The sequence below is a fragment of the Argiope bruennichi genome, chromosome 8 (assembly GCF_947563725.1).
Source record: "Argiope bruennichi chromosome 8, qqArgBrue1.1, whole genome shotgun sequence".
In the NCBI taxonomy this organism is placed as follows: Eukaryota; Metazoa; Arthropoda; class Arachnida; order Araneae; family Araneidae; genus Argiope; species Argiope bruennichi.
In genome coordinates, this window is record NC_079158.1 from 42,676,483 (window position 1) to 42,689,028 (window position 12,546).

At 28.7% G+C, this 12,546-nt stretch overlaps 1 protein-coding gene across 1 annotated transcript in view; it reads right to left on the reverse strand.

Annotated features, from left to right (window-relative positions):
• Positions 1-712: 712 nt before the first annotated feature.
• The window catches only part of LOC129981102 (DBH-like monooxygenase protein 1 homolog), a 41,283-nt gene continuing 29,449 nt past the window's right edge, over positions 713-12,546 (reverse strand). Inside the window, exons 10-14 of the mRNA XM_056091775.1 lie at positions 10,522-10,560; positions 9,505-9,564; positions 7,426-7,547; positions 3,555-3,705; positions 713-949 (exon numbers count right to left, since the gene is read on the reverse strand). Coding sequence (XP_055947750.1) covers positions 797-949; positions 3,555-3,705; positions 7,426-7,547; positions 9,505-9,564; positions 10,522-10,560 — 525 coding nt within the window. The 3' untranslated portion in view covers positions 713-796. The remainder of the gene's footprint in view (positions 950-3,554; positions 3,706-7,425; positions 7,548-9,504; positions 9,565-10,521; positions 10,561-12,546) is intronic.

Below are 12,546 nucleotides of genomic sequence, written 5' to 3' on the forward strand. Positions count from 1 at the left end.
TTTTTGTATCAATTTCATATCATTGTTTATTAAATTCAATAAATTATTCTTCAAAATAATAATAATTTGAATTTTCACCCATTGAAAATTTTACTAGAGCCGTCAAATAATTGACATAGAATAATAAAGGCGTTTCTAAGCTAAAATCTACGTCTTTAATATGAAGTAATTAATGTTTAAGGTACAGAAATATATAAACTTTATGTAACTTTACAGCAATATCTATCATATAAAATGTGAGATATATATATAAATATGATACAAAGTTTTTGATCAGTTACAGATTTACTGTTATACGATTTCTTTATTCAAAGAAAATGCAAGTTAACAATAGAGTTTTAAGTTCAAATTCTAAACACTAGATGGCAGCACAATTTCTAATTATCAATAGTTGTATATTTCTGCTATAAAAAGAATTCCATTTTCTTTATAAATATCAAAATGATAGCATTAGGATGATGATATAATGCAAAAATATCTCTAGAATATTGGATCAAAGATTAAATACATTAATTTATCGAATAAAAAATAAGGACATTTTACATCGATTTGAAAACAAAATTTTGGAAAAAGGATTATTTCAACTTGCAAAAGCAATATATATATAATATTTCTTTAAAAAATGTGCAAAAGTGGAACTTTATCCGAAATTGTGAATAAAAATAATTTCAAACAGCTTAAAAGCAATTTTATTGAACAAAATAAATATCATACATTTCTTAAGACAACAGGACATTCAAATAACAATAATTAATGCGCAAGAAAAGATTTGTTGTGGCCTATTCCATAAACTTTATTACACAAAAAGTAACAAAGAGATTAAGATACAGAGAAAATCATATTTCAGTATTTGTCCATCATTTTTCTCCATTTGGGTTTCTTTGGACTCGCAATTTGAAATTTCTTCATAAGGATCTTCAATTTTTGGATAGGAAATCGGTGCTTTAATCTGAAATTCATTAAAATACATTTAAAAACATTTTTAAAATATATACAAAACATTTAAAAGAAACTCAGTTTCTTAAGACGTTCAATCAGAATTCACATTTATGAAAAAAAAATCATTAGAAATTATAGTTTTCAGAAAAATACATAATAGATAAAAAGCAAATTTTAAGCATGATTTTAACTCTCTTAATTCCCAAATAATTTTTTTAATGTTTTATTCCAAACCAGCTGTTTAAATATATTTGTGTATTTTCTTAAAATTGACAAAAATTTTGCCCGGATGAAAAATTCCGTCTATTTTTAAAATCTTATTTCTTTGAGGATTGAAATAGAGGAATATTCAAAACTATTTGCGCTTAAATAGCGCACAAATTGAGCGTTTAATTCCCCAATCAGAATAAGATGCTTTACAATGTTCATGTGACATTTTCATGATATTAGATGGTATTCAGTAATCATATTCCCTAACAGGTTGATTATTAAAATGGTATATTTGCATCATATTTTCGAAAGAGTGTTCGTCAATGCATACAAGCTTTGATTTGCTCAATTAGTATGAAAAATTAGCTTGGTGGCTTGTACAGTAGAAGAAAACTGGGTCTCCATAATCTGCTTAAAAACAACAATGAAGACTGGCAGAAAAAAATTACTTTCACAACTAGATAATTCCCTAATATCGCAAGGGAAAAAGGGTTTGCAGCTTATCAGATGATAAAAACTTGACTTCATGATTGGATAATTTGGGTTCTAGACCCGATTCCACAGAATAATCGTCATGTATGATATATGGATCATGCATAATGAATTTATCTCTGTAGATCAAAAATTGTGATCAAAAATTATGTATGATATATGGATCATGCATAGTAAATTTATCTCCGTAGATCAAAAATTGTGATCAAAAATTATGTATGATATATGGATCATGCATAATGAATTTATCTCCGTAGATCAAAAATTATGTATGATATATGGATCATGCATAATGAATTTATCTCCGCAGATCAAAAATTGTGAAAGTCCCCTATTAACATTAAATGTTCAGCGACATCGTTAGATATTCTATTCCCTTCGGAATATCGAGTAAGATCCTAGGAAGATAGTAAAATTGATGTGCTAGGGTGCATAAAGATCTGTATCAAGCAAAATATTTTCTTCGTCTGATCATAGTTAAAAAGTAAAGTCTGTCACAATATATTGTGTAAGTTTAAAATGTCTTGTAAATCTAATTCATTAATAACCAACCAAAGACAAAAAAAATAGTCCATTTCATTATTTCAAAAATAATTCAAAATCACATTTAAACGCTAAGAAGATGTTATTATAATGCTTTGATGAAACTATTTTTCTGTACTATAGGTCCTCTATTCTAATTTCCTTGTTAGTTTTTGACTTGCCATGATTTTCTACAAATCCAAAGCCACCAACCTCGCTTGATCATTTTACACAATTCCTTGTTGCATTCTATCTGCAAAAATCCTTAATTCTGTAGCTTAGAAGTATGGTCCCAATTTCAATTTCGTAATATCGTGAGAATGTGATAGATTTTTCAGAATATCCGTCTAGTATGTCCTTAGAGGGTCAAACTCCTCGATTAGGTGTGGATTCAGGTGTAAGATAATATTCTGGTTTTATCCTCGTCATCAAACCATTTCTCATGCCTAAAAGATTCATCGTAAGATAACCATATTGAAGCTTTGAAACAGGAAGTTTATTAATCAACCAAATGAAGAAATATCAGTTTTTTCCTTATCTAATAATTTGCGAGTCTGGGTATTTAGAAGCCTGTGGTCAGAATCTTGGATTCATAATCAGAGAATCAAAAAATCCAACTACAGGAAAGATGAGAACTCTATTTCTGATGTGAAAAGAAATTTGGATTACGGTGAAAGTGTGCTCGTCATCTGAGCATGGTTTCTGACTACCATGCAGTCTCAAAATAGTTCTCATACAGCTTTATAATAGAGTATTAATGCAACTAAACTTATTCATTGGAAATTTTTTGCCCAAACTTCATGCTTGATATATGACTTTATATAATATTTTACATTAATTCGTATAAAATATTATATAACTTAATATAAAACATCATGATATTTATATAATATAAAATATTATACAAAATCATATATCTTTTGCTTTCTAAACTTCTTTTATTATTCTGGTTCTGGGCTGAGGGTCTTTCGAAGCCTCTTTTCAAGTGTAAAAAAAATATAAAATACAAAAAAATATAATTACATTAATGTTCATAAAAATTAATGTTAAGAATTATTCATATCAGTTTTGTAATTGTCCTGGACCTTCGTCAATTTAGTAATTGTCCTGAATCATTAATAATTTAATAGTTGTCCTGTATCCTTATTTAGTAATTATCCTATGATAATAGCTTTGATTTTATAGCAACACATACCATACACGCGGCTCATTAAGAAATTATTATTCCATCTTCAAACGTTAACCTTCAAAACAATAACCTCTGTGAGTAATTAGTTAGAAATTCAAGACAATAATATTTTTGAGATTTGGAGACACGTGGAGACTTGTCTGCACGTTGCTATCTTGTCAAAAATGTTCATGTGTAAAACAGAAACTGTAATTACACTTACCGAATTCTTCTCTCCGTTGCCAAGGTAACAGTGCGTGTCATGTAACCCATACCTCAAGGCCCTTTCCACCTTATGAGTGTTCACTCTATTCCAATTATACTTTGATAACTGATCTCGAAATATTCCTTGTTTCAGATCATCTTTTGTGAAACTACAGATTTAAAAAAGAAACAGGATATCTTAATGTTTTGAAACTGTATGAATAAATTATTTTAACTTAAAAGCAATAATGGGAACTTTTTTTATCAATTTATATCAAGGTTGTTTTTTTTAATATGTTTGGCTGATAAATTTACAATTTGATTGAGAATGGCGTAGATCAAATCATATATCTAATAATAACAAATATTTAATAATAATATTATGTATTATATATAATATATATTTTAGCGTAAATCAAATATATTTTCTTTTCAAAATTCATCGTTTTCTGCTCTATATTGCCACAAACCAAAGAACCAATGACCCAATCCCCAACTAGTCCGATTCCGACACTTTTTTTACATGAAAGCACTTAATCCCCTCATATGTCATCAATGGTTGCCTGCGCTCGATGGTGTGGCTATAGCGGACACATAAGATTTCGTGGTCAGAGCGGACACTCCGAAACTCATCGTGATTAGAGCGGACACTTTTTCCCCCATCTTAGAACAGATAAAGGGTGCAAATAAATAAGTAAATAAATACTTTTAAAAATCACAAATATAATTTAAAACAGTATTTTAAGTGGCAAATCTCTTTCACGTGGGATAACGGTTTTTTTTTTTAACCGAAGTTTTCTGTTTTTGCACTCGATTATCAAATTACAAGAATAAATACATTTTTGCCAATCAAATTTAATTATTTATATTATATTATAGTGCGAATGCATTTTAAACATAGCGAAATGTAATAAAAATAAAAACTTTCAGGGAAATATTTAAAAATTAATAGTAAGTAACAGTATAATGAAGGGTATGAACGAATTTCAGGGATTTTATGGAAAACTGTATTTTAGAGTCATATAAATATTACAAGAAGTGCAATTGCCATAAAATTAATTAGTTTCATTAATTTAAGTAAAAATAAAACTAGAAGTAAAATATATAAAACAGATACAAGTAAATAAAAGAAAAATAAACACAAGTAAATAAATATTAACTAACCTTTATTATAAAAGCATAAATATCATTTACCATAGAATTTAGTCCAACCTAGTTACAAAACTTAAAGATTTTAGACATTTTTCTAAATTGTTTGATGTTTCGAATTCTTTTAGGATGTTTCCAATTCTTTCATCCAATTTTACATATGCTTTTTTCCTTTTTATTCCAGGGTCGCCTAACTCTCTGGATTTCAAATTAAAAGACACTTTTTGTGTCTCTTCTTTTAGTATTTTAACTAAAAAGTGGACATTAGGCTGGTTTCTGCTAGTGATTGCATTTAATTTGGAATTCCACCCTTCAACAGAATTATTTGTCCTGTGACGCTGTCATTCCATATTTTAATGGGCATATTTGGAGAAAGGCCTTCTCTCTCAAAAATGTCGGCTTATCTCTACAGCAGGTGCAAAGCTCGAAACTACACAATAGATGACATATGACTGATTAGGGAAACAACACAATAGGTGCAAAAATGTCCGCTCTGCCCACACAGCTCCTCTTACGTGTCCGCTGTAGCCACTGTCCGCTCTGACCACGTAACAGCCTGCGCTCTACCACTTTCCATTTTTATGAGAAATCTTAATAGTTCTACTTCACTGTAAATACTCTGAGGGGAAGACATAATTTATTCAGCCACAACTACTGTACCGATTTCGCAACTTTATTTCGAATGAAAGCTCCCGATTCCTAGATACGCCTCCAATGGTCATCTGATCTCAAAATTTTCCCTTTTCGTGTGATATTTCAAAATAAAACCTTGATAGGGCCTCTGTCTTCAACTTCTGGACAAATTTTGCCGATTTTAATCGCAATTTTTTCAGAATAACTGATAAGCCAGTATGCTCTATGCATAAGACGAAAGTATGACCTAAAATAACACCTTCTTTTGTTGTGATAAGTAGTAGTTTATCAAAATTGCTTCATATGATTAAATTAATACTATTAATATGATGAAAGTAAACAGCTGATCACCCAAGGCGGCTAGAAAACTTTAAATTAAAAGATGTGTTGAGAAACAGGGAGAATCCTAATTTTCTCTAAATTAAGTTAAACGTGTAAATATGTTTTCTTTCAAAGCGAGAATGTGCGAGAAGTTTTGGCTTTCTATGTTATGCAGAAGCATAGTAAAATATAAAAGTTGAGTTTAGACAAATTGCGGGTTTATCCATTTTCGTTCATGAAGCTTTATAATACTTGTATAAACCTCATATATTATCTAATGATACTGATTCGTTTATTATTATTTAACTTGGTTTGTTTCATGCTTGTAAACACAGAATATTGTAATCGATTTTACAATCACTTCTTGTTGAATTCAACTTTGAAATTTTGAACCCTTATGAATTCTCGATGACAATACACTACTTTAAAATTTTCGGAATTAACAATCTATTAATCGTTTAATCTTGTTAAATGTTTATTCCTAATTGATGGCAATACCTTTTAATAAATTTGTAAAAAATTGATTTCTAGATTCCATAATATTTATAATAATGAATTATAAATTTAAAAAAAGAAGGAAAGAAAAAAAAATTTCAATAATACTTTTTAGTTCACTCAAAGTGTATTATTAAAATTCGTTTGTAATAAATTTATTCTCCTTTCTTCCATGATAGTTGCAAATTGAGAAAACCTAAAATTTGTATGCTCTTAATCTTGGTGATGAAATTTCTTTAATGGTAATTATTTTTACTCTTAATGATGTTATTTCTACTTTTTATTGCTAGCCACCATGGCTTGGTGGCAGAATTTAGAGTTCGATCATTTATTCGAGACTCAAAAATATGGAAAATTATTAGTCATATACATTCTGTCGTTTGAGATAAAAATTCCCACCTTGTCTAGCGTAGAAATTGGGAGAGATGATATCAGCCCAAATGTCATCCTCTTCATCTGACTACGAACCACAACTGAGAGTTCTGAAGTTTCAAAGTAGTACTTTATTTCGATCAGTTAGTCAATCCAACAATTATCCAGTATGTTCATTGGATATAAACTGTATTTAACTCATATTACATTTAATAGTAAGATCTCCGAAATTATATTTAGTTCACATATTTCTGCTTGTTTTAAGACAAAATTTCCATTGCCACTGCATATGGACAGCATTGCCGCTGCATTGCCAATTTTTTTCATTGCCACTGCAGGTGTCGTTACCGAGCTAAAAAGATGTCATCAGTTGGCGCCAAATATTGACAGCATCAAATTATATATAATATAGTATTTAAATGTAGTAACCAAGCATTGCTGTATTAACACTACTATTGTGTTAACAGAAACAAAGCGGAAATTTTTCTAGAGATGGAACTAGCACTATCTCTCAAATTACAAAGGCTTGTATTTGAAAAAAATTATTTTATTACTATTAATACTATAAATGTGCTACAGTGTTAATTATTATAATTAATGCTGTAAATGTGCTTATATTATTAATACTAAAGTGATATTTTGTGATTCTGGATGGTGGAAAAATCTCTAATGTCATCAGTTTATCCAACAAAAAATACGAATAAATATCAAAGGTTTCTTTTTTTTAAAGTTTGAGGCGTTTATGTACTAATACCAAACTAGCATTTTTAAAGAGTTCTGAAATTTTTGTGAATTATTAAGAGATTTTTAAAAAAAAGTTCCAATGAAATTTCAATTTTGTTATTATATGCAAACTAAAAATATTAAGTAGAAAAATAAAGTCATTAGTTAAGAAATGAAATTCCGTCACATTAACTTACTTTGTACCGAGAGCTTTGTTTATAGTGTCGTATTTCGGAACACTCACTGAGGCGAATCTCTCAATTCTCGGGTAGTACAGCAAGAAAACCAGACACATCTCTTCTCGGGTACTCTCACCACCCTTTCAAAAATATCAAATTATCCTTAAAAACACACATTTAAATCATATCAAAAAAACTCATGCGAAAAAATTACTACGGAGAATATTTTTTTCATATGATTTTCGGAGCCGCGGTGACATGGTAAGAAGGCCTCGGCTTCGGAACCGGAGGGTTTCCGATTCGAGACCTGATTACACCAAAGAACCGCCATGTAAGCGTGCCTGGTGCACGCTAAATGTGGTGGGGCCAAACATCCTTCCGCCGGTGTGGTGTGAAAGTTTGGAGAGGGGTTACAAGCTCAGGTGTGTCCTCATCATCTGACCGCGGTTCAAAATTACGAGGTCTGTTTTAAAATAGCCTTAGTGTTGCTTTAAAACGGGACGTTAATATAACTAAACTAAGCTCATATGATTTACAAGAAATTTCTTGTCTATTTAGATATAACCTTATAAGAAATCTTAATCAGATAATATGCGAGTCATTAACATTTAATCAATACTTAAACAAATGCATAAAATCTACCAACATTATTTATAATATAAATAGTTTTTAATTAATAATGTTAAGAACCCGAATTTTTTTTTATTAAAATAATTTATTCAGTGTCACATTTACGAATTTCTGTGTATAACCAAATCAGGCCATTGATAACTGTAAAATTTAGACATCTTTATTTTACTGGAATCTTTAAATCTTATGTCTCTAGAAGTTATTGCCTTAGATGTTTGTTCTAGATGTTTTCCTTTTATTTGTTACCGAGCAGAGTAATTATAATCTTTAGTAAGTATATACAGAGTGATTCAAAAATCCAGTTTTTTTTTTAAATTGTCAATTTACAAATAAAGATAAAAATCTGCCATTTATGAAAGAAAAGTTGGAAATGGAACCGAACATTTTTCCTTTAAGATACCAGAATTTATCCACAACGTTGTTTAAATTTATACCATTAGTTATGAAATGCACAGATCTATTAATTGATAAAATAAGAAGTGAAATTATGGCGTGCTAATATTCAAGATGTCGTTATTCATTCAAAAATTAATTCAGTCTCCAGACAAACATATTTTCCGAAATATTAAGCACCCTTCTGTGGGTTGACAGTGTGAGTAAAAGAAATATTTATTGCTAAGAAAATTACATTTCTTTATTTGATAACTCATTTAAAGAATGGAAGACGGAATTGGAACTCATTAAATTATTGCTTCGATCATTGTCTCATCCTGTGTAATAAGGTATTGTTCTGATAATTGCAGAATCATCTTGAGATTTAAATCACAAATTATATTACCAATCGATTCATAATTTTAAAAAATGATTTCATTTTTATCCTTTCATGCAAACATTCTTTCTGTCACCATTTGCGTGTAAATTATAGACTTTTTAAAAATGTCTCCAGACTTTTGAATCTGCCTACATGTTTATGTAAAAATATTAATTTCTCAGCTTAAAAAGACTCGCTATATTCTCAAAATGCTAATGACCTTTTACTTTCAAAGTAAGATGCAAGGAATTCGTGTATTTTTTAATCTACCTTGAGAAGTCAGCACGGTCATTTGAAATATTATCCTGTCGAACATTTCAGAATAACTGCCAAAAAAGTGAAATTTAATATAAAGAACAGATTCGTATAGATGCCATTAGACATAAACAATTATCCCAGTTTTTCATCTTTCGCCAAATTTTACCCAAAAATAAGCGCTAACTTTCTATCGAAAAATAAATTTTTAAAAATGTCAGCACAAAAAGATAATATTGCAAATAATTAATTAAAATTTAAATATCTTTCTCAATTCATTGTTAATAAATTAAATGATGTAATAATACTAAAATGACGAAATGTGTACGAGATAGGTCACAAGATTATACGAAAAATAATTATTATCAATCTCTTTCGTGTAAAATACAAAACTAAACTAAGGATAGTTTTTTTAGTAGATTATTTCATCCAATACAAATTGTCTGTAAAGGCATACTCACAAATGTCGTTGAAACACGATTAGAAGAGTCGTAAGTACATTCTACTGTGACTTGATCACCCTAAAAAATAAAACAGTAAAAATATCATTTTTCAAGGAAAATCTTTTTCTTCTTTTTTTCAAAATAATTGTCTATTAATTTGTTTTATAATTTATTTATTTCAATAGCTTTTGAATACAATAAAAGATTTCTCTAACATATCAATTAAGGAGCTTTGAAATAAATAACGATTCGAATGGTGAAATTTAGGGATATTCCAAATAGTTTTTTTTTATAAAATTCAATAAGTACACAAAAAAATATTACTTTTAAGATTCTTTAACAATAATATGGTTTATAAAGTAGCCAATGAACTTCTGTCTCTAGTGACCAAATATAGAACCGTAAGTGGCCACATCTTGTTCATGATTTCTGTTTATCTATAACCGTTCTTTGATGAAAGTTTTAAAGTTTTTCAAATTTTATAAGTCAAGAAAAACTATATAAATTTCCTTCAAAATAAATTACTTATTGATTATTTGCTGATATAGCTTTGGGAAAACTTTAATTATTCGAAAAAGTATTCGAGATATAAAATGCGATACATTGTTTGGTTAAAAAAATAATTTATATCATGTTAAACTATTTTTGACCTAATCGAAATTTTCAAATTCTTATTTATGACGCTTTTAATTTTTGCTATCAAAAAATAAATTCATGCAGCGTTTCATAGCAGATTGACGAGCCTTAAATGAATGCATGATTCATTTTGGATATCTTTAAATCTGTTCTGTGTAAAATCAAATAAGTAGTTAAGTTATCTTTATTTCTTGTGTTTTCAATGCGAGATTAGATTGGAAAAAAATACCCTAGGTATAAAATTCTCTTTGAATTGAAGTACTTCTGTTTTCAAGAGAAATAGCATCAAAACATTGATGAAATACTGTGCTTCTCCTTCGTATATTATCTTTCATTAGCGTACTAAATTTTATTTAAAAAGTAAAAAAAAAAAATGAAAGCTTCTTAGGAATTTCTTACCGGTAAAAATGTAACTTCTTCTTGATAGTATCTATACTCCTGAAAGAAATTAAAATTCAGACTTTATAATAAGTTTCTATAATAATAATTTCAATTATATTTATTCAATCTGAATAAATATAATTGAAATCGCTGTATTCAGATTTAAATGCTATATTAGATAACTAATTTTAGCATAATACTTAGGTAACGGAAAATTGACGAATAATGCATAAGTACAAGCTAAATACTATCTGGCTAGGTCCATAACATATTATGGCTAGACAACTGCTGCAGAGAAATTTAGCCACTGCCAATAATTTTATTCGGGTTCTCGATTTATTTTGATTTTTTTTTCTTTTTTTTTTTTACCAATTTATTGCCAATCACTAAAATATAGCATTCGTTTTCTGAAATGTAAAAAGTGTTAAGTAAGAACAACTGGAAAAAATAAAATTAGCCGATTGAAATATGTTTGTAGAAAATGTTGTGAATGCATTGTTTGCTATAAAATCAGAATATTTACTACATTGCCCAAATCTTTCTTGATAAGTTGGAACATAAACATTATTCGAAATCTTCAATTAAGAAATTGTCATACAAAACATTAAAATAAAACTGATCTTATATAAGATCTTTATATTAGAAAGATGAGTAAAAAAGTATACTCTGATTTCAAAGCTTAATTGCTTCAAGGATAGTAGTTGTTTGAAATATTTGAAATCTTATAATTAATTTTCAATGCAAGCAAGTTTTATAAATTTTCGATAAAAGCTCCTTTTGTCACACAACATCATCAAATTTTCAGAAAAACGTCTCTCTCAATGCTGGCAATAATAGATGCGATGAGGTCTTCCATATCAGCAATAATCGTCTGAACATGTAAACTTTTCATAAACAAAGCTCAACCAGATCAATGAGTTGTTCATGCAAATGAGAGAGAACTGCTACTTTGGCTACCAAGATATCAAAATAGCTACATGTATTATTTTTTAGATCAAGCGTATGTTCCTCATTGTCCGAAGATCATCATTGAACGATTATAGCATCGATAGAGCAATTCTACGGACTGTTTGGCAAAGTTTGCATAGCGATTTAAGGTATGACATGAAGCAAAAGAAATTCACCTTGAGCATTTGTGATGTGATAGTTAAAATAAAAAAAACTGAAATATTATCACTTAACTAGCAGCAATATTGTCACTTAATTATTTAAATTATTGTTAATTATTTATTGTTAAATATTGTCACTTTTTTCATATTTACAGGAGCAAAAAAGCGGATTTTTTTTACAATCAATGTTAGTTATGATGGATATTCTTTTTCACATCGGTGCATATCAAACATGCTCTCACTTTAATACTAGATGTAGAAAAAAACTTTAAATTTGCAACTCATTTGTTAATTAATTCTCGGTTGTAAGGCAATTCAATTTTTTTCGAAGAATTTTGAAAAATTGAAATGCGAACTTTGCTTGTTAAACAAGGATATATTGTCTCGAAATATATATCTTAAATGAAATGCAGCAACTACTTGTTTCAGCAAAGTCTTTGAATCCAGTGCATTAATTGTAAATCAATGACTTTTCCTTTACAGTATCAAAGCTAATATCCTTCACAGTATATCTATACTTATAATAAAGCTCAGTGTGTGTGTGTGTGTGTGTGTGTGGGCGCTCTACAGGCCAGACCATTCAACCTACAGCTACCAAATTTGGCACGTGTGTACCTTGGAGGCTGGGAATGTGCACCTGGGGATTATTTTTTCGAATTTTTAATTATAATTTTATTTATTTAAAAATTAAGCGAAATTTTGGCGTGTTTCTGCTATAACTTCCGAAACTATTACCGCACAAAAAATATTTTTACATGAAGTTAAAGATCAAAAAATTATCTTTTAAATGATACCAATGTTTTAACCTTAAAATTAAATTTCTATTTTTAATGAATTTTGAAATAAATATTTTAACTATATTTTTCAACAATTTTTTTCGTACAAAATAAAAATAAAATTTAAGCTACACGAGCACGTTTTGCATTCATGGGAA